This window comes from Etheostoma cragini, chromosome 8 (genome assembly GCF_013103735.1).
Source record: "Etheostoma cragini isolate CJK2018 chromosome 8, CSU_Ecrag_1.0, whole genome shotgun sequence".
NCBI classification, from domain to species: Eukaryota; Metazoa; Chordata; class Actinopteri; order Perciformes; family Percidae; genus Etheostoma; species Etheostoma cragini.
The window spans coordinates 5,800,203-5,823,427 of NC_048414.1; the positions used below are offsets into that span (position 1 = coordinate 5,800,203).

Sequence of the window (23,225 nt, forward strand, 5' to 3'; positions counted from 1 at the left end):
CCTACGGCCACCTACTGCCTGGATTTAACTGCTTCTGCTGTGCTGAAACCTGAAACTGTACATGTACTCAATCAGCTAATTAATAAACTGTACATTACCATGCCATAGAGACAATAAAGCTGTGATGAACTGAAGTCATTAAGTGTCTTCAATTTATCTTCAAAAGAACCCATCTAAATCAATACATGAATGTGTACAATGCAAGGAGCTCTTCGTCTAGACGGACAGTTAAAGGACTCCCTCTGCAGGATTTAAAGGGAATACATTTGATGGACGCTTTTACAAAAGACCACCTTTGTACTGACAACTACTTGCTGATGTATGTTAAAAAAAAAAATATATATATATATATATATATTTAAACCTCTGTCTTTACATTTGTAGCTTTGGGGAATAAAATCAACGTTTCAGAAGGGTTAACCAAGTTCAATTTAAGATTTAAATTAACTAAAATAACACCTAAAAATGCAAGTTAACCAGTTTCAGGCTAAAATATGAAAGTACGAAGGAAAACCAGAAGGGACAACATGGACTAGAATTATTCGTTATTATATTACACACTTTCAGTACTTCCCAGCAGTACTTAACAATTACTAGAATAATTTATAATTCCTAATGACATAATTCATTGGATTAATGCGACCTGGATCCGGAGAAGCAGCAGAAAATGGATTGATGAAATAACCAAATAGAAATGATTAAATCAATTAACTTCTGGCTAAAGTCAAGACTGTCCATTTAATAACAGCTGGCTTGGTAGCTACAGTATCTAGACGTAGTAACAACAATGTTAGCCACAGGTCTGACGGTGCTCACTGAAACAGATTCCTGGGTGCAGAATCCACAGTTGAAGTGTACAACGTCTCCTGGAAGCCTCCAATCAAATATAAAAACCTTTAATAACTAACATCATTGCCTACAGCAGGAAAGAGGAAAATGGTCAAGACATAACTTTCTAATAACTTCTAAGGCCCTTTTTAAGACTTGTGCTTTAAAAGAAATATACAGAATCAAAGTTTTAAACGTTTGGCATTCCATAAAAAGAACAAATATTCCAAAGATTCTGCACTGCTAGTACAATATGTAAAAAATATACTATAACTGGTGTTGGAATAATATAACTGGTGGTTTAGGGTCAAGTACTGCGTGTTCAAACCTTTAATCGGCTGTTACTTTCTATAATTAATCAGGTTATCATCTAATTGGATGTGGTTTGCTTGTTGTAGTCTTGAGTACCAGGAAGTACAATTTAAAAATTGTGTCTGACAAGAAACCCAAGTCTAATCTGCATATATTTATTGAGGGTTAAATAGCGGTTACCAGAAAATCTTCTCTTTCGGATTTCCTACCAGTTTACTGGAACATAGTCTCGCATCGCCAGAGCCATCTCCCCAGCGCTGTGTCGGCGCTGCGGTACGTTCTGGCAACACCACCCATCTATTCTGCGATAGGTGGGGGAAAAACACTCTGGTTTGTTTGTGTTTCTTTAAACTAATCACAACCGTCCTGGGCGGCGCTAAACCCCGATAGAAAAGGTGAACGGGGAAAAACATCTGGCACGTATGTCAGGCTTTATCCCAGCAATGTACATCCGTTCATCCAGACTAACCGCAACAGGAATATCTGAAGGTGAAAAAATGAATCACTCAACAACTGCACAAAGGGCTCCGTAGGCTACAAATGTCGTTTTTATTATTACTTTAAATAATGTCTTAATAAAGGGACTAAAGACATGCTCGTGTGACTTCTTCCATTATCAAAAATATGGTGTGGTGTGATGTTTACAGCAGAAATCTATCCAGGGAGGGAAGCGTGCGTCACCAGGTGAGACCGTTGTGGAGTCAATTCATCCGAAGGCAAATGAAATGAGTCTCACCATCACCACGGATGGTGTTGGTTGTCAAAAGCGGGGCAGTGATTTTTTTTTTTACAACCAAATGTCACATTCAGAAGAGAAGAAAAAAAAAAAACTTTTTTCTCATATGTAAAAACTGAAAGGCCTGGATATATTTCTACTTTTCCACATTTTTACTACAGAAATTAAAAAGAAAGGAACACACAAAGGGGGAAAACTGCTATTCTTTTTATAATCAACTCCCTTTGGTAAAAACTGTAATAAATGGTCTTGCATTTGTTTTTTTCATATACATACTAACTTTAGCCATTTATCACTAAAGTCCACAGTAAGCTTGGAAAGTATTACTAGCACAACAACACAGATCTGTCATAAAAAGTCTGAGACTATATACAGAGTATTTACAATGTGAACGGCATGTGGACAGTCCTCCCAGAATGAGACGGGTGTGTTTTTGTTTGTGTTCAAGCTGGTGTATTGGCTGAGGGCATTTTAAAAAGGTTGACTTCCAGGGCGGCGAGGATCATTTGTGTTAATAGAACTATATATAATATATATATTTATATATATATATATATATATACACACACACAACACATACACTGGAATACATGTCAGTATCTGACATTCACAAGCTGTACAATTTTACAGTCTGAGACCAAACAGTGTTGTGAGGCTAATTTTCTTTCTTTTTCAGTTTTTTTTTTTTTTAAACTTATTTTCTTTTTTTACATAAATGCAACAGTGCTTTTTGATGTTAACCCAACAATACGGTTTGGGGCCCAGGCACAGTTTCTAATAATGCTGCTATGTGTTTCGGAAAAGGAAATGTAACCCTCTTTCGTCCGTGATAGGTACATAATTGTGATTTGGCCTTAACGCAGGAATGTCAGAACCAGATCTCTGACTTTGTTGTGCTCTCTTCCAAACCTTCAATTTGGGAAACACAACTTTTCAAACATTTTCCTCTTGCTAAATAAGTGCACTTGTCCACCATATTGTTTCCCATGGATACTGTAGAATAACACTATCATAAAGAAATCCCTGTATGATGGATTGATTTCCATGGAGCTCTTACTCTGATGGCTTCAGACAAAATGGTCACTCGAAAATCTAAACCGAAGCCCAGTTGTGATAAAGTACAAAAAGCACCACTCTATCGCTCACAAGCTCACTGTCGCAAAGCCCCTGTAGAAAAGACCAGGGAAGGTTTGTTTGAGAAGTGGCTCCGAGTGCTGGTAAGAGCTTAGGTCTACGACTGGATCATGACGATTCCTAAGTTTTGGCACCAAAGGCCCTGTGAAGAAATGGGCCCAGCTAAAAACGCTGGTAAAATCAGTAATCCTGCCGCCCGGGGTGCAACATACACGGTAGCTAGCTTAACTGTGCTCCCGTGTTGGCCTTAAAAACACATTAATAAGCCCCCTTCCCTACCTCTACTCTTGACCTGTTGTGACTTCAGACCCCAGATATCAGTCTCTCTCCCGCTTCTCCTCAGCTACGGCGCCTTGCTGGTCGGGCCGTATTTAACGCGGTACTTGTTGATGTTCACAAAGTGAAGGATTTCTGGATTGCGGCTGGTGGTGCAGGGTAATAGGCCTTCACGTGCGTCGCCCATCAGCCACTTGTTGGTCTCGGCGTTCATGTCGTTAGAGACGTGCTCCTTGGCCCACACGTCCACCCAGGCTTGGAAGCGTTTGTGCAGCCGTATACTCACCCTCTCGTGTGACTGAGAAAAAACAAGATGCTGTTATAAAACTCAGTGGGTAGACAATGACATTTACAGAGAGGATTCTTAAGTGACTAGAGATGATTAGTACAAGACGGAACAGCCCTTTAACACCGAACACTCAAGGTAAACGAAATGTTCTGAATCATTAGTGCTACGGTGATAACTAACTATCAGAGCTCCCCTCACTGGTGACTAACAGCACCAACATGCAACTGTCAGCTCAGCTGTGATACAGTAAATGTTTCATCCCTCTAGAAAGCCATTAGTTCTATAAGCAGGGCTTTCATGGGCCGTCTTGCCACCAATTAGAAGAAAAGATCCATATCGCTCTCACATCTGTACGGTAAACAGCTCCCTTTGGATCGAGCTGAAGATGGCTGTTTCCCCCGTTTTCAGTCTTCGTGCTAAGCTAAGCTAAGCTAACCGGCTGCTATTGTATTTCCCAGAATGTCAAACTATTCCTTTAACTAAACTGTGTGAACAGGCAAATAGAGTCAGACTAAACTAAAGACAGACATTTTTACATCACCTCTGCTTAAAAAGAACATTTAAAGACTTTGGGACCTTAAACAACAAGGAAATGTGGAACGACCTTCTACGTTGCTTAATAATTAGATATGCTCCAAATATTGTAAAAATGTTTTGTTTATTGTTTTAAAAACATTAAGGAAATCTTCTGTCTCTTGGCCAAATGCATTTTCTGTAAACAATAAAAATAAACGAGTATAAATACATTTTAACAAAGGCCAACCCACACCCTTAATTAATAAAACTCATAAAAGAGATATTAAGATATATAAGACACTTACTGCTCCCCCTACACTTTGAGCCCAGTAAGGGAGTAAATGGGTAACCCATTTGGCTAACAAAGTAGTAGAAGAAGAAGAAGAAGCGGTGGATACCTGGTGAGCTCGCAGCAGGGCAGTGCGTCTGTACATGTAGTCCTCAGACTTAAAGACGTACACCATCTTGTAAGAGTTTAGTTTGAACATGCACTCCATTTTCTCCTTTTCCAGGGATTTCTTGCCACCCTCGCAGGCCTCTTTGTCCAACTGCTCTCGGCCTTTCTGGTACTTCCTGATCCGCCTCAGATTCCTGGTTTTAAGCGCAAAGGCATACGTGATGAGAGTGACTACTGACACCCAGCAGGAATGCTTCACTACAAATTGATTTAAGTTCATGTCATCATAAGGACTCATGTGCAACTTCTAAATTTGCATTTCATAGGAGATGTGTTCAGTTTAACAAGCAAGATACTCTGATGTTATGCAGTGAAAAAAAGAAATGTCCTTACCATTAACCTCACCCTATTTTTTCTGAGTCAAAAGAAATAAAACTGCATTCACAATTCAAAAAATTATTTGCAAAATTGGCAAAAACAATTGACCTGATGTGACAACTTACCTGGGAAGAAAAACTGGCTTCTGAGCGAGGTGCTCCCTCAGCTCAGGTGTGGTGGAATCTGGGTTTAAGTAGCGTCCAACATAATCAGACCAACGCTGCAAACAAAGGACAAGTGAAAAAAACTAATGTAAGACACAGATTAGGTATATACACACTGCTACTAAACACCAGTATTACCAAAAGGTTGGCAATAGGTCCTTACTGGCATTTCCCCTCCAGCTGGAAAGTAGACCCTCTTACTAGACAAAATGTAAAAACAATGACAACTTTTACTTGCATTTACACACTGGATATTTAGGTCCCTCATTTAATATAAAAATATTACTTATTGTGACAGCAGCCAAATAAAAAATAATTCAAATCTGCATGGGAATTTTAGTATTGTCATAAGCCAAAAATAAGGGTCGCAAGTCCTCCTAGTGTTGGCCGTTTAACAGCCATCACAGATATTCTTGTTTTAAAAGTCCTAACTGGTTTATAAAACAGAGAAAATAAGGAAAGATTGTGTGGCTTAAGAATAAAAAGGTTATTTCCCTGCGTTTATCCAAATTGACAGCACAAAAGCCAAACCTTAAAAACGTCAGTCTTCGAGTGGGTTTAACAGTTTCTCACCTCAGCCTCCATGGGCTCGTCTGAGTTCTCCTCCTCTGTGTCGAGCAGCTCCATCGTGAGCTGCACCTGCCCTCTGTGCTTTGAAAACATCACCTGAGAGAATGACAAAGACAAAGCAAGTGTGAAGCAAGCTGTTTTCAGAGTTAGAGAGATGAACAAGCGAGGATGTCCTGAAGGCTCAGAGAGCTGAGGTGCAACTAGGTAACTGCAGCTTCCCAGAAGTGTGCCTAATTTCCACTGCATGGCTCGGCTCTACTCACTTTTGGTACCAGGTTTCCTTTATTTTGTTTCCCACCGCAGATAGTAGCCCCTGAGTGTCTAAGCCGATTGTCATAGTGACGCTGCGTGAAACTGCTGTAACATCACCTTCAACTTGACACACTGGATCCTGAGGTACATCTGCACACTGTGAACTGTACGGCACAATTTTCCATGTTGTTGTTTTTATTTTATTTAAAAACAAATCTGGGTCATATGAAAAAGAATCAAACTATTGTTGTTGCTATTATGTGATGTTTGGTCTCTTTGTGCAGGATGTCCTGTGTTGTGCAATTGACAACTCTGTTAACGATTCTTTCGTACAAACAAACATGCATATCTGGATTAGGGCTGCACGGTATGAGGAAAATACAGGATATGTGATAATTTTGTTAAATTTTGCGATAAAGATGTAACATGTGATAAACAGATTATAAAGTGTACTCAGTTCTGCCTTTCCATTACTTTTAGAAATCTGCTGAAACACAACAAAGTACTTGTTGAATTTAAAACACATGAAAGGAAATCATTCCCAACATTCTTTTCGAAACAAATTCAACTTTAAATAAAATGTAAAAGGCATCACTAAAAAAGAATGACATTTTAAAGTGCAGATTTCTAATGATATTTTCTTTCAACTAACCCCAAAATGTGCGATTGTCTTTCGTTATATGTTGCAGCCTTTCAGAATGTGTTTTTTATGGCAGTTAATTTGACAATACAAAAAAGATATATCGTGCAGCCCTAATCTGGATTAATTACAGCAACCACTTTGCACTCTGCAGCCTTGATTTAAATGTACTGGCTCAATGTATTTTGTATGTGTACTAATGTACCCTAACCCATACATACATACATACATACATACATACATACATACATACACACACACACACATTTACACTTTTTTTGTTTCTTAACTTCCCTTAATTATTCTTTCTATACCATCTATCTCTAGCAGATAAAATAATAACACATCCATAACAGACTTAGTATATGGATAAATTAGTATATAGTGTGTGAATTGTGCTATAAAACTAAACTTGCCTTGCCTTGTGGAAAATGAGCTTTAATTGAATTGGCTGTTGGAACTTCATGTATTTACCTTGAAGCAGTTCTCATCAGACATGAGCTGCTCGGCTTTCCGCTGATACATGGCCTCCGCAGAGCTCCGTGAAGACTGGGTGGACATGGTTCCTCCGCTGGCGCCGTTAGCGCTCTCTGAGAGGTAGAGGTCCGTTACTTGGACACAAATCTCATCACTCACAATGTGCTGGAGCTAGATGGAGAGAAGGAATCGTTTTTAAAGTTAGAAACAACACTTTAAAAAGTGTCAGAATTACTCTCAATGTGTTAATGGAGTCTCAATGTGATCCCCAAATGACACGAGAAAGGTGGAGGTGAGAGAACAAACAGATGCTTGCCTGGCGGACGATGCTTTGGATGAGCTTGTCCATCGTGAAGGCAATGTAGGCGTGAATAGTGAACATTTCTCTCAGCGAGTCCTCGTACTGAGAAGCCTCCATATTTCCATCAAGCAAATTCCTAACCATCTCCAAGAAGGCTGAGTAGTAATCTTCCACCTCAATATCCACTGGAGAGAAGAAATATTAAAAATCAAAATAAAAGCAATCAAGACGGTGCAGGGTTTTTCCTGCTTAGAGGATTTTTTGGCACCACCCCCAAAAGAGATTTTAGCCAGCACCAAAGCAAAATCACCAGCACCAAAATGACAAGAATTGAGAGTAAAAATACTTTCCAACGCCTCTCTTTGTTTTTTTTAACCAGTTTTGTTAGTTGCGGTTTATTTACTCAAGCATAATATATGTCTTGTTTATCAATTTGACAAAAATAACAGAAAAATGCAACACAGAGTCATTGACTTCCCGACCGATACAGCTTCCTGCCGTGCTTAGTCCCCAGAGTGAATGTACAGTACGTTGTTTTATTTTCATCTACTTTTGGTTGTATTTATTCAACTTTTTGTCAATTTCTGTTTGTTCACATTGTTGTTTAATAACCTGTTTGAATAAAACTATTTATTCCCTTCTCTTGCATGTCCATTGTTTGCAACAAGCCTAAAAACATTTTAAACTCTTTTCTCTAGAACAAAAAAGAGGAATGTTAAATATGTGTTACAGAGAAGAAATGTGGTCCAAAAGTCAATGGAATCAGAGGTTTCATTCTCGGTTCTCAATAGGAAAAGCAAACGAGCATAGTACAATGTGGTTTAACTAAGAACACAAAACATGTGAGAGACTGTCTGATGTTACTCACTGGGCTCCTTCAGTCTCAGCTGGATGGCTGGATTGTCGCTCTTCTCCTTCTTCAGTCCCAGGACTTCCCTCTCCCAGTCTCGTTCTCTGACTTCTTCTTCGATCTGTCGCTCCGCCTGCCCGTAGAGCCGCAGCAGTCGCGAGCACAGCGTCTGGTGCAGCCGCAGGAAGATGTACCAGTTGTTGTTGACGTAGTAGAGGTTGTAGGCGTCGTCAGAGGCGCGGAGCTTCTGCGCCGCCGTGTTGCTGAACAGCAGCTTTGACTTAGAGGGGCTCCCGCTGCCGGGAACGCCGTTGTGCTTTTTGGAGGCGCCTTCCTCCAGGTCCATCTCCTCTTCCTCCTCCTCCTCCTCTACATCGGAGAGCTCGCCCCGCTGAGAGAACAGCATGTCGGGGATGAAGTGGTAGATGATCTGTTTGATCTTGTATTTGTCCTCCTTCTGAATGCTGGTCTGCCGCTTGACGTGGTGGATGATGAGTGCCGCTGCGTCCTCCAGGATCTGGCTGTCCTCGTACGCCAGCGTCAGTTGAGGACCCGTGGGCGGAGTGGTGTTCTCCTCAGATGCCTGTTCCTGGTGCTGAGGAGCAAAGACAAATCAATGTCAGCATTTTGGGTTACACTGAATATAAGACGCTGTGTTATGCTAACCTCAAAAGTAAAATGGCTAGGCCTAAAAACTTAAAGCCACTGAAGGACTGCAAAACGAACTTGAAACAAATAGTCTATGGCTGTAAACTAGCTGACGCGCTCTATTCTATCCCACACCACTCAGTGGCCTACTGTAGAAATCACTTCAATCACTTATCAGCGTTATGATTTTGATTGACACAATGTTCTTCAAATGATAATGCAAGAATCAATGTGTCCATTAAGCTCCGTAAACAAACATTTACACATCCATATGAGCGGTGTGTAGTGATTTGATGTGGTCAAAAACCTTTTGTGCTTCTCCGATTAACTTACCTCATCGTAAATGCTTTCGATTTCATTCAGCAGGGACTTGGATCGAAGCACTTTGGTGTCATTCTGTTTGAAGTTGATGCCTTGATGGTCCAGAGACTTGAGGTAATACTTCTCGTTCTGCTCCCTCCAGATCTTGTTAAAGCCTCGTTGGGCTTCCCGCCACTCTTCCTCCTTGGTCTTTAATCTGGTCAGAGAAGGCAAAGTCAAGTACTGTACACACACACACACACACACACAATCTCTGAATTCATATTTTAGTTTGTTTTTTAAACTAAAATCAGCAACTGTTAAACTCAAACTTTTGCAAAAGTGTGTCACTTTACATCATCAAGATTTAAACATAGGCTGCAACAGTATGCATTTCAGGCAGTAGTACTAAATTAAAATACCCGTAGAGGTTTTTATTTTTCAAATTCGTTTGCAGCAATTGAGAATGTAGTCACTCTCTGTTTGAGCATCACATCACTACGGAGTATAGTGGTAGTAAATCATCCGATGGCGAATCATGATGAGCGATGAGGAGTTTTGTTTTGTAACAAACTTTTGAACTGAGCCATGTTGGTTTTGAAAAAGCAAACTTTTCAAAAGGAAACGGATCATTTTAAAACTAACATTTTGAAATTCACAACTCCAACATCATATTAGCTTTTCCTTCCCAGTGTGCATTGCGGGTTTATGAGTAACGGTTCATAACCTCAGTCTGGGCCCAAAAGAATCACGCAGCTTTCTGTCTGCATGTGTGTACCTTTTTAAAACTACATCATAGATACCTAGTTAAAAACAATCTATTGACTAAAAAACAGCTTCTATTTCCCAACACAGATTGGATAATTAAAAAGGAAATAAAGATATAACATCATTCAGGTGTTTGACTCCCACCTTTTTAACACGATAGGGACAGAAACAGCAGGGTTTTTCTTCAGGCCATCGATGATGTCGGGCGCCTTGTCTCCGTATATCCTTTGGATGGCCTTACGGTGTACGACCTCTGAAGAGCCGCCCAGTGTGCTGTCCAAGCGGAACTTGGCCTGCTCCTCCGCAGACATGCGGGACAACTTCCGCTGTACCGTCTCCAGGACCCTGACGGTAGCCAGGTTGGTCTCCAGTACTACATCCAACTGTGGGTGTGAAACCACAGTGGTTTTAATATCTATGGCTGTGTATTTTTAATTAACAAGCTCATACTGTGGAATATTCTCATGATCTACTGTCCGCCCTGAGCAATTTAATTAAATTCAAGTCTTTGTTCAGGGATGTCTTACAACAAAGGGCGAGGACATAGTAATATCCATTGGAATTCGGGATGCTGATTTAGATTTTCTTTCCTGACCATTAGCCGACCCAGAAGAGTAGGTAACGGGAGTTAGCAGCTATGATGTTGCAAACATTGTTGTGGACACATGCTGCCACTTTCAGTTTAGCTGTACAGTTGTCAGCTGTGTGTCTTCTTGGCATACTCTGTTAGTATTACAGCCAATTTAACCCTCAAATTGTCATAGATATGGTGGCATGTAATTGTCACATGCTCTGTTGTGAGCGCCGTTGTGTTGTATCCACCCAGGGATAAAAAGGTGGTGGATTTTCATCCACCAGCCAAATGGTTAGTGAATGTTTAAATTTTCCCAGCTACTTAATAGATAATCAATGTTTTTTTGCTGGTGAGTGAAGAAAATCTACTAGCCACATAATTTACCAGAATTTGGCTGGCAAATGGTGCTAATTTTAAACTGTCCACCCAAAACGCTTTTAAGCTCTCCAATAAGCTACTCCAATAAAAGGCATTTGCATGTTGCCCCTCATGAGTTGTATTTAAGAAGTAGATTGTATAGACTGTTTTTCTATTACCATGCAACAACTTTAACAAATGTAATAGTTTTATTTAACTTTTAAACTATATTAATTGGTCAAAATTCTTAATGTCGGTAAACGGTTAATTTTTTTCCATGGAATGAAATCATTTTTCACCCGTGTGGTGGCCTCAAAATACGAGTCGTAAAAGTTTAACGTTCCTGCTCACCTCAAAGCGTTCGTCCTCACATCTGTAGATGTGCTCCTCGTACTGAGTCTTCTTGGAGCTGACAAACGTGGAGTCCTCAGACCAGGAGGGGAAGGACACCCAGGTGTCATTTAAGACCTGGACACCACAGAAACAAACAAACAAACACAGTGTCATCTTTAAAAAGATCCACACACTTTTCATTACATCTTATCTGTCCAAATTAAGATATTTTTGTTCAGTACCTAAGTTGGGTATGTTCTTGATTGGATTAAGACAAGACAATTGGAGTTTCAGTTTAAAAACAGAAACTTGACCCATTAAACACAAAATAATAACACTGTTTATGACATTTTCTAAATCTAACTCTTGACTTTCAGTTTCTCTCTCCACTTGTGTCGCTCTTACCTCTTTACAAAGTGGAGTTCTGCCGGTGCACTTGGGCTGTTGGTAACTTTTGGGCAGAGCTCTGTAACTGGAGCCTAGTCTCTTACAGGAAGCATAATCAATCTCCATGGCGATGCCCTCGGTGGCCCGTTCCTTCGGGTATGTTTCGATGTGGGACATTTCCCGATATCCCAGGAAGTTTTTGAACCAGTTGAACAGTTCGGGGAATTTTCTGCGAAACATAATTAAGTGAAAAAACATATAATATGTATGATATGTATAGGGTACTGGGGGAAAAATTTGTCATTTGCCAGGTAACACGGCGGGGTACTCACCCTAAAAAGGGCAGCACCAGCTGCACTAGTTCAGCCCTGGAGATCACCTCCTGATTAAAGATGACCAGACACCGCAAGAAGTTGTCATAGGCCTCTGCACTTCGCAAGGCTTTGCGCACCTGTGGGGAGAAGTGGAAGGACAGTAGGTGACGGAGCCAAATGGAGGAACATAAAATTGCCAAAACACCTGAGCATTGCTCGGCTGTGGTTATCTTGGGTTATATTAGAACGTTTTGCATTTACTGATGTGTTACATCTTTCCGTATTTCACTATTCACAATTTACATGTTGAACTATAGAAGATCATCATTATTAAATACCTGATAAAACAATACATTTTAAAGCAGTATCACTGTCTGAGTGAACTCTTGCCAATAAATCCTAGAACTTCAGCCTTGCTTTTCTAAGCTTTTGCTTTGAATTTTAATCTGAGTAACTTTTTTTTGACTTAATTATTCAGTGTTTGCTTTTCAAATAAACACAAAGATTAAATACAGCAAACCCTCACCTTCTCAAAGAACAGAGATTCTGTTCCGACTCCATGCTTGCTGACCTCTGCCACTGAGGGATCTTTCAAATTCAGTAACTTGGGCTTCTTCTGTAGCATCATCAAAACAAAAATGAGAAGACATCGGTACAATAATGACTAAAAACAGACAGGAGTGTGCTATAACTTGAACACCTGAGAACACATGTGTGCATACCTTGACAGGGGGTGCGGTCCCTGGAGTTGGATGACGACGGATCTGGCAGCCGTTCTGATTGGGCCTCTGTTTGTTGTTGAGCTGCAGCTTTTTGGCAGTACCACCGTGGTCGTTCCGTACAGACTCTGCCTTCTCAGCTGTGGTCTTGCTTAACAGCTATGGAGAATACACAACACTGATTGAGACGAGGGTACATGACTGCGCTCTCTTCAACTCTGGATACAAAGCATCTAAATAAGACTCATTAAATAAACAGCATATCCTAAAAGAAACTCCTCCACTCCATACTTGAAATGTGCTTTTACATCTGCTCTAAATCAAAGAAAGGGCTACTGCTCACCACTGAACTGTTGGCATCAGGGAGAAATTGGCCAAACTCTGAGAGCAGGTCTTCTTGGTTCTTAAAGAGTCTGGCCACCTGAGCGTACACCTCCTGCTCCGTCAGAGCTGGTGTGTAGTTCCCACCGGCCTCCTTAGCGTTCCGCTGCTCCTTCTGTAGTGGACAAACACTTTACTGTGAAGTTATATTCAAATATATTTGAATATCCATTTTTGCACATCATGTCCATAAGAGGGCAAACCAATACAACGGGAGAAGGAACTACTTGTGTAATGTTAGTACTCTCTTCTTCTCTCTCTCACTTTCTCTGGAGCATGTAGGAGGCAGACATGACTCAGCAGATTACACCGCAGTGTACAGTGACAATATTTTCTGGTTGTCTCTGCAGTTAAAGATTTACATTGTGCTGTATTCTTCTTTGCCTTTGTTGTTTGTTTACTTCCGAATTATAGAACGTCATCAACATCGACTGTCTTCCTGATTGGCTCATTTAGACAGAATGCTGAACGTGAAGGAAACAGCGGCCCGCAAAGGGTCGCGCACAGCAGATAGCTGCCGTTTTTTTACTCTCTTATAATAAATAGTATTCAGTTCAGCCGAATCCTGTGGCCACTCCCAAACTGTGACGAAATTGGTAGGACTTTGAGGTCTGCTGTGTTCTCTTTGATGATAAATTAAGAGCGTAAAAAGATATTTAGAGCTACTGAACAGGTATGCGTTAGCAAACAAACAGCTGGGTTATGTTATGGCTATGTACTGACAACCCCCCACAAACACACCAGGTGTGCATCTCATAGCCACACCTATGACTTTGCGCCTGTGTTAATGGCAACTGACTAAAGACTTTATTGTCCCCGAGGGGTAATTCTTATTCACACGTTATTCATAACACTGTATGTTATGGGCAGCCTGCTTACCGAAAAACAGTACAAACATAACAAATTCCCATGAATGACACAACATAACACACAAATACCACGTGACAAAGTGGCACCATTTCATTTTAGCAATGAAAAATTTGATCTTTTTACGCAACCGGAGTACTTCATACCATAGTATCACTTAGGTTTCAGTTGGGACCACTGACCTGGTACGTGTGAAGGATCTCCAGGAAGGCTTTGTAGATGTCGGGCTGGCCCTGGAAGCGGTTCTTGATCTTGTTGACGTAGTTGATGGCGTGGTTAAACTCCACAGGCTGGTTGTTCTGCATGGGTGGCCCAGTGGTGGTCCCGCTGAGTGGCGGGTGGAGCTGCATGGGTGGGGAGCGAGGAGAGGTGTACGCAGGGATGGACGGATTGCTCTGACTGCTCGGTGTCAACGCCTGGGGCTGAAGTGGCTGGAAAAGACATAAAATCACTATTTTTTTTAAATGTATAAATCACTTTGTAAAGATGGGAATCACAAAATATATTAAGGGTGGGGAAAAACAAATCTATTCACATACAGTAGGTATTGTGATTTTTAAAGACAAATTTTAAAATGGGTTCCTTTCCTTTTACCAATGATTTGCCTAAATGTTTTTTGATGGTTACTACATCATATCCGTTTAAAGCAAAGCAGAGAACACAGAAAATACATGTTCATTACAAATGAAATACATGTCAAACTGAATGTGCATTCTTTTTTAGAAAACAATTAGTATTTAGAACGTCTCATGATATACTGTCTCTAGAAGTGAATTATTTTTTGTTAAAGAAGAAAAAAAAAAATCACAATATTCTACACTATCAAATCCCAATACTTCTAGAATCGCAATAAATGGAAATTCGCAACACCAATGGTATTGACAGCCATGTATAGTAAACAAATTGAATCCGGACAAAGGCCTTTTATGTATGGTTTGTGCAACTCTGCTGATATCGATCACATCCCACTCTGAATCACATGCCTTGCTCATCTTGGCAGGGGTGGGCTGCGTCAGAAGGGGCGGAGCGGTGGTGGTTGCAGCAGATGGGAGCTGGGGCGGATGTTGGGTAGTTGCTACGGTTATGGGGATGTTCTGGACTGAGATGCCATGTGGGGTGATGTGGTGGATCTGACCAGGCGTGGTCACGTTGACTAGGTCGTTGGTCTGGACCTCGATCTTGTAGCCAGGTGGCAGGAAGGTGTTGAAGCCCATGATGAGGTCGGGGTGGCCTTTGAAAAGCTGTGACACTCTGCTGATGACTCCAGGGGTGTCAATACTGAAAAGAAAAAAAGACTTAATTAAAATCTATTTTGACTGTCATCCCATTCCATTTTAAGTGAGACTGTAAAAAAAAAAACATAAGTAGAAGCCAAACAAGAGTAAAAAAAACTCATCAAATGTACATTTTGAACACTTTTGGTGTGCATCATAATAACACTGTATTCTTCTGTAAAACCAAACAGAGGCCTCACCTTTGAGACTTAAACTCTTTCATTATGTCCAAAAAGTCATTGTAGACCTGAGGCTGGTTGCCAAACTGCAGTTTCACTTGATCCAAGTAGGACAGGGCATCTTCCACCTTTGGGGACAGAGAAGAGTGAAAGTCAATTCAATTCAAATTCATTTATAGTATCAATTCACAACAAGAGTTATCTCGAGACAGTTTACAGATAGAGTAGGTCTAGACCACACTCTATAATTTACAAGGAGCCAATAATTCTAGTAGTTCCCTCCAGAGCAAACAAAAATGCAACAGTGCCGAGGAAAAACTCCCTTTTAGGGAGAAACCTCGGACAGATCCAGGCTCTTGGTAGACGGTGTTTGACGGTGCCGGTTGGTGTTGAAATGAAGAGTGGCAATAACAATTACAGTAAAAGATAATGGAAACGTGACAATCACAATAATCTGCCAATCATTTTTTACTTGTACATTTCACTATTGGCAGCTGTGCCCGGATTCAGATAAACACATTAGCTCATTTATGAATTGAAAACATTGATACAGTAAAATAACTAACTTAATTTAACAAATCAGTGACAATTTATGCCGCCATCACATTTTTCTAAATCTTGACTGACACTGGGAAGAAAACCAGTAAATAAATAAATAACTGAATGAATGATTTAACTCAGGTATAAAAATGTTTATTAAAAACGTTTTACTACAGAATGCTTTTGGTTCAATACTTCCCTGTGAACCATGTGTGTGGTTGGATACAGCTAGGGTTAAAGGGAAAACCCTTTGTGTTTAGGGAAACCAGCCAAACTAACAACAAATTAACTAAACACACAGTATATTGGGCAAAAATTACACACGGCCCTATAACCTCTAGTAAGGCCTGTATATTAATTTTCACAAACTTCTCTGGCATGAAAATTCCTTGATGTTTGCAGGTTTCCCATGGGACCTGGCACCTGTAAGAACCTGTCAAAATAAAACATGCTGACCAACCTTGAGCCTCTGGAACTGCTGGCCCTGTGCTGAGGCTTGAGGTGGTGCTGTATGGCTGTGCCCTGACATCACTGAGGGCCCGTGGGACTGGACTGCTGGGCTATGGTGGTGGGACCCACCATGGGCGGCTGGGCTTGAAGTGTGCCCATGCCCGCCACTGTTTTGGGCCACGGTGGGAACCTGGGAAAGTAGAGACACCTATAACAATGATTGTAGGTTGTTAACTTTAGTATATCTGGTAATATATCTGATGGATATCACTTTGACCTTATCATGAAAGGAAAAATTATTTAAAATCACTACAGTTTACAGAAAGAAAATAAACATTGTCTTAGTGAGCTTAAGGCAAAATCGGCAGTGGACGAGCAGAGTTTACCTGGTATCCCTGGGGGACGGAGTACTGGACGCCTGCTGTGGGCTGCATGTTGTCAGACACGGCCTCATACACAGCTGGGGCTGGGGCAGGGGCCAGGACACGATGCTGGAAAGCCTCGGCGTTGCCAGCAAGGCGCCGCTGCTGGGACGCAAAAACCGTTTCCTGATCCTCCAGTCGCCGCTTCATTATGAACTCATACTTGTAAAAGCTGAGAGGCCTGCAAAGAACGAGCATATGGACCCTACTTCACACTGGCAGCCTTATGTCAAGTTATCAAAATCTATTCAATCAGCTTCTTGATTTCATTCTAAGGCATATGGTAATAATTTTTCTTTGACTTCAACTGTGAATTTATGGATACATACGGTGCCAGCTAGCCACTTCTGTGGTTTGGCTCGAAAAGAAAATGATGATATGGTCTCTGACCATATAGCCAATAACACACCATTTGCTTTTAGCTGCACAAAGATGCCTGAGGGTTTACAGAGCTACATGGGACTACATGGGAGCATATTGATTTACTAACATGTGATAAGGCATGTCAGTCTTAGTTTTTGATATACTTTTGGGATTTTATTTTTCCTCAGAACTAGGTCAAAGTCACAATGACATGTGCATGTCGTTGCAAACTGACTTCCAGTGTCTGATTACACTTTTGTTTGAAATTGCGACATCCCCAGCCTCTCCAGCAATGCCAAGCCTAGAATTGTACTCACAAGAGAAGGGCTGGTCAGCCCCGAACCCAAAGCTCCGTCCTGCTACATATGCAACAACAGAGCAGCTACGTCACCAAAGGGGTGTCACAGAGATTGTGCAGCCATGCAACAGTATGAAAATGAGGAAACTTTATACGTGCACAAGCACATTGGAGGGGGGTATTTAGGGAAAACTGAGCTGTAAGGAGTTGCAAAGCAACCTGAAACAGCTATGTGCAGCTTTTTCTCTTTTAAAGACCGCCATGGTTGTTTGATTTCATGTATTTTTGTGTGTAAATTATCTCTTTATCTGGATAATAACGTTAAATTGTATTTGGCAAAGAGGAAAACTCCACTAAGATTACCTTACATACATTTCATCCTCCTTGTTATGAATACTAGTTTCATTCATTGAAGACTTGTGTCCTAAATTGAATCAAATCTCCACCCTTTGGAACTACATAACTTGAAAACACCTGTGAATATCTTACAGGCAATTTGGGATTGTTAGTATACTACTTAACATCAATATGAAGAAGCTACCATTTCCCCACAATGCCTTCATCACGCTCTCACTCAGTGCTAAAGCGATGAGTAAATGCATCTGGCTAAATGTTAACATGCGCTGAATGTAAAACTCGCAGTCTCCGTAGCCAATGAAATACAGACAGCCTACGTCATCGTTGCAACAAACAGGTGCTGTGGGAACGTGGGAAGTCAGCATGCCATTCACAACTTCCTCAAGACAGCAACAACTCCATAAGCATCTCAATGAATTGCGTTAAAGAAAGACAAAACTAGAAACCCTACGGTGGAAGAATAAATAACGTTTCATAACCCGAATATCGAGCAAAAGTGACACAATGACTGTCAGACCGAACTGGTAACGCCTCCGACAGTGGTGCTGTTCACCAACAATAATTCTCGATCTGAACAACCAAAGACAACGAGGCTGCTGTATTTTTAGAAACTCCACTTTACTTAGTGTAGTAACGTTAGAGTCACGTAGAGACAAATGCAGCTATGTCTGCTTGTAACATGCTAACAGCCGTTAGCCGACAACAGCGCTTCACCATCCCCTTTATGGCCTGGCAACACAAGCACCGACCTCGAGTTACAGCACGACGCTTTCTCCCACGCCCGCCATTTAGCTAGAGCGTGGCGCAGGAGTGCTGCAAATTACACTCCGGTTCAGCAGGTAAGCACGCAAAGTAGCTGACATAGTAGCCGACTGGTGCCTTTTGAGCACAAAAGTATACGAAAGAGTTTTTCTCTATTAACTACGCCAATAACTTGTTTTGTCGACAGAGGTTTTGGACTGCCAGTTAGCTGCTAGCTAACTAATGTAAACAACATAAGTAGCCCGACACCGAGCAACGTCTGGGGCTAGCAGGAAAGCACATGCAGCTAACGATTAACGATCGGGTCCGCTGTTGCTGAAACATGCTAACGTTATCTGAAGCGAGCATTAGCTATCGATTTTTCCGAGTACCCATATCGGGTCTAAATACGAGTGAGTGACATGCAAATAAACGTCGCTTCCACCTGTGCTGTACTTAAAACATCTGCTAACGGTAAGTATATAGCTAGCTGTGTTAGCTTGCTGAATGAATTCAGCTGAACTCACCCCTCTCCCAAATAGCAAGCTGAAGATCGCAAATGATGCTTTGATAATCCGTTATTTGTGAGTTAACCGCAACACCTCTGACCAGGGAAGACAGCAAAGTGATGTGTATGCTGAAAGCAATTTATCAGTTGCTTATGATTTAAAATAAACAATTCAAGCGGTGGGCTGCAAAGTGAAAATCTCCCCGAGAGAGGAAAACAATCTCCGTTCGGTTAGCTCTGGCGGGAGGCGGGGTTTCATATGCCCCCCGCCTCCGACAGGCGCTATTGGTCAGTTCCTTCAGAGAACCCACATGAGGGCGGTGCGACGAGCCTGGGTTTTGAGTTTGAACTGTCAATCAAGGATTTTCTCGCACAGTTGCCATGCACGCCCATTTTGAGTTGAAGCGCGACAATACCAGCGGGGAGAGGAGTCCCGCTTGCGGAGAGTAACATGTTAAGGAACAAAAAACCTTGGTAATGTAAGTTAAACTATTTGAACTATGAAACTTTAATACACATCCAAACTTGTCATCTCCCCCAGTACACACACTCCATATATTGATAAAAATAGTAATAGCGAATAATTGTAGTCATTCATCTGTAATTGTGTTGCATATGTGGGCAGATTCTTCTTATTACAGACAGACAAATGTTCATGTACGCCTACATTCAATGACATTTACTTTTTTTGTGATATGTGTGCATTCATGGCCTGATTAACCTATTTGCGGGCCCCTGTTCACTGGAAGTTTCCGTCAAGTACCGTGCACACAGCATTAGCAGCTTTATAATTTGCAAAGTAGCCTAGTAGGCTACTCATAAAATGGAATATTACCCAGATTCGATTGTCTGCATATCAGTTAGTTTGTGATAATTTAATAGAACAATTTATAAATGCACAATGTGCGCATCCTATAGAACGCTAAAAAATAAGGAAGTTCCTGAAAAATTTGCCGCATGGCCCCTCTACAGGACAGGGACAAAATACCATCAACTTCTGACCCAGCGGTGAGAATAACTTGTGTGTAAAGTTGGACTGGACGTTTCAACACGCAGTTATTCCAAGCACCTGTCATACCATGCACTGCAGTATCTAGACTTGCACTAACCATGAAGGCCACAGCAAATTACCAGCACTTAATAATTGTATTGAGAGTTTTAGAGTCCTATCCATATGTTGAATTAGGATCTATATCTCGAGATATGGATCTAGCCACACAACTCGCTACTTCCTGGACTTTGGTAACACGTGACTTTGTTCCGTAGGGGGGAGTCTGCTTTTGCACTTGTGTCCCACCTCTTTGTGGACACTTTAGCCAATCCTCGCCTGTCACCGTCATTACAAATCCCAAAAAGGTGGAACTTCCTAAATAAACCATCGCCCACGACAGGCGGAGCTGCAACACCAGCCCGGGATTCCTCACTCCGATCCAGGCAAAGGAGTCAGCAGCGACCGTAGGCTGCAAAAACACACACAGAAGCCTACTCACTATCCCAACTGGCGGTCCCCCACATATTTGCGTTGCACTTTGCAAAAGATACGTGTCCCAGACCGAAACCAGCATTTGTCGAAAATACGTCTGTGTTGAATGCTTAAAACGCAAAATATGTTTTTTTTTCGTCAAGTTTTATGCAAAAGCATGCAAGACCACGCACTGCGGGCTGATGTTAGACACCCCCCAAAACCGTACTACACGGTGCACACGGTTAAGAAGGAGGATCAGCCGGCCCCTGCACTCAGCGTCGATCCTCGACATAGGTACTTGAAGGCTGCACGCCAAACAAAAGGCTTTAAAATGCATCAGGTAATAGACGCTTACATGAGCGCTGGTAAGCATGGTAAAGTATATGGCCTTTAGGAGGCTACTACCGCATCTTTTCTAGGCGGCAAGAGCTGATCCAATTGCCCTTACTAAACAATGCCAAAGTCAAACGAAAGGGGAACTACGGCGTCGCTGTGTGGAACCATCGGCACAGTGGCGCCACGCCATACTCCGCGCTCCCAAAGAACACGCAGCCCCATTTTCCCGCAGAGAGAGCGGACGACCACATCATATTCTTTGTTTACTTCACTAGTCGGGAGTAAAATGTCTAACCCGTCTTAACATAACAACTCCCTCCCCCTACCGATCCATTAGCGTTGCTCACACAACGCTGCAGACATAACGTTAAATGTTTCGACTTCCAGACAGCGGGATGCCTCACATTATCAGCACGCAGCCCGGCGGGAGGGGGGGGGGGGGGATTGTTTACTAGCAGAGAAAATTACGTCCTACAGATAATGCCATCTATCTCGTTGTGTTTTGGCTATTCTGTAGTCGTTTACGACCATTAAAAAGCCCCCTTTCAATTCATTTAAAGACACAAAAGGCACGACTGACCACAAAACGCGTTCCACTTCGAAATAAACATCGTTCACTTGTTCTAGAAGCAATACTGTTGATATTATTTAGTTTAACCAGCTGTTACATACCCAGGAAAAAGACTCCTTACTCCGGATTCGTGTTTGTAACAAAATAGTTGGAGACGCCCCCCTCCGTTGACATTGGAGCATACTACAAGACACGTCATTTTATTTTGAATATCACCCGCTAAAACCGAGGCAGTGTCTCCATGACCATCATCTAAACACATCTCTATTCTCTACTGTGGAAGAAAGGGATTGGAAGCAGTGGTGGAAACTAATGAAGTACACATACTTAATTTATGTGCTTGTACTTATTTTAGGTTCTAATCTAGTGACCTCTACTTTTTTACTCCACAGTTTGACATCTATAGATACAAGTTACTTACTAATAGTTACTAGATTCCCATTTTACATACAAACATGTGCTCAACAGAGGAAATGTGATGTATTGTCATAATTAAACCTCTCAGCAATACGCACATATAATAAATTCAAATGAACCCCACCTCCAGCAGTTAATAAGTTACACACACACAGTTAATGGTCAGTAATAATCTGAGATTTAGATAAGTCAAAGTATTTTACATTGTTTTATGACTACTTTTATTGTAAAAAAATGATAAAATGAAGTCACTTTTACACCAACAATTTGCCCTTATTGCAAATAATGGTGCAAGGAGAAGATCTCGGACCCCTGAGGGGGTATTGCTCTTCATCTTCTCCCCTACAAAACCCTTTAAAAAAAAAAAAAATGTAAATTATATGTATTAAAATATAATATTCATATGTGTTACATTTTACATTTGCAGTTACAGGGGATATTATTGCATGTTTAATAAATATTGTGTTATTTCTAATAGAATCATACATTTTTTTGTTACAATATACAATGGTTATAGATAGTGGTCTAAATATTTGTATCTTGTAGATTTAGTCAACACAAAGCCTTTGCATTTTTTGATATAGTTTAAAATTCCTAACTTCTTATTTGAAGTTACCACACTACAAGAGAAGAATTCCTATCTTAACACCTTTTTGCTTTAGGAGAAAGTCTTTTATTTCTGGACATTAATCTCTTCTCTTATCACCCTTGTAAAATCAGCTTTCCTATGGAGACCTTTGTGGGCAGTTAAGGCAGTGAGTAAAATAAAATGGCTTGGATTCCTGAAGTAAAAACACTGGTGTTAAGAGTGGCTAATGGTTTCCTTCAACCAAAAATGATACTTTCTCTTAACCCAAAGGTTAGGTTGTTTGGTATAAACTTCTACTTTTCTCACATGCAATACAACAATCATACTAAATTTGACTAATTACAACACTTTACGAAAGGTTAAAAGAAACTAGTTTTGCGTAGATGAGCAATACATAGTTATGTTAAGGAACTTTCTCCTGAAGACTAAAGTTATTAAAAAAAAAACACATATTGGGCCTTTTTTTTCTCTTTAAGGTTAGCAAGCCCCAGGTTTCTCATTTCATAAATGATTGAGCAGCTCCCTTCATGGCTGACTTTGTGATCCCTGAAAACTTTTCTGCAGATCCAAAAACCAGAAATGCTGTGTGACTTCTTTTTTAAATTTCTGTCATATGAGTTTTTTTTGCATAGGTTGTGCATTTGTGAACTTTCCCAACACAGTTAAAAAGTACAAAATTAAGTCCTACATGGTTAAAATGTTTAGTTTCAAAGATTTTTTAAACTTTGTGTACTTGGTCCTAGATGGATGCAGTCAAAGGCTCAGCCGTGGCATCATTGTTTTCAGCTGTAAATAGAATGATTAGAGGTCTTGGATCTCAAATGAGTTGTTCTTGTTTAGTCTGTAACCATATCATCATCATCATCATCATCATCATCAGGTGTAGGGCCTGTGATGGATGCAGGGACACGTGTAATACAGGAATATTGTCATGTAATTTACTGGTA

General features: G+C 40.9%; 1 protein-coding gene across 6 annotated transcripts; it reads right to left on the reverse strand.

Moving 5' to 3' along the window:
- Positions 1–1,666: 1,666 nt before the first annotated feature.
- Positions 1,667–21,439, reverse strand: sin3aa (SIN3 transcription regulator family member Aa). 6 transcript variants are annotated; one of them, XM_034879502.1, is made up of 22 exons: positions 21,374–21,439; positions 16,598–16,814; positions 16,222–16,419; positions 15,243–15,349; positions 14,752–15,046; positions 13,951–14,199; positions 12,864–13,016; positions 12,524–12,679; positions 12,328–12,417; positions 11,820–11,938; positions 11,506–11,716; positions 11,119–11,235; positions 9,981–10,219; positions 9,102–9,285; positions 8,139–8,715; positions 7,286–7,455; positions 6,967–7,140; positions 5,604–5,696; positions 4,992–5,086; positions 4,882–4,903; positions 4,490–4,682; positions 1,667–3,584 (listed from the first exon to the last, which is right to left on the reverse strand). In XM_034879502.1, exons 2-21 carry the CDS (start codon positions 16,781–16,783, stop codon positions 4,539–4,541), a joined length of 3,579 nt encoding a protein of 1,192 aa, XP_034735393.1. In that variant the 5' UTR covers positions 16,784–16,814; positions 21,374–21,439; the 3' UTR covers positions 1,667–3,584; positions 4,490–4,538. The 6 variants fall into 6 exon arrangements, with proteins under 6 accessions (XP_034735393.1, XP_034735390.1, XP_034735389.1 ...); XM_034879499.1 differs by lacking the exon at positions 4,882–4,903 and having other exon boundaries at positions 16,222–16,401; XM_034879498.1 differs by lacking the exon at positions 4,882–4,903.
- Between the last annotated feature and the right edge of the window lie 1,786 nt (positions 21,440–23,225).

What these genes read in the sequence shown, in the direction of transcription:
- sin3aa (XM_034879498.1), bottom strand. Translation starts at nt 16,783, where the DNA reads ATGAAGCGGCGACTGGAGGATCAGGAAACGGTTTTTGCGTCCCAGCAG. An exon ending in CCCCTGCCAAGATGAGCAAG is followed by an intron (nt 14,200 to 14,751) that starts GCATGTGATTCA and finishes TGTCTTTTCCAG; the next exon opens with CCACTTCAGCCCCAGGCGTT. An exon ending in CCCTGCTGCGAGCTCACCAG is followed by an intron (nt 3,585 to 4,489) that starts GTATCCACCGCT and finishes GTTTTTTCTCAG; the next exon opens with TCACACGAGAGGGTGAGTAT.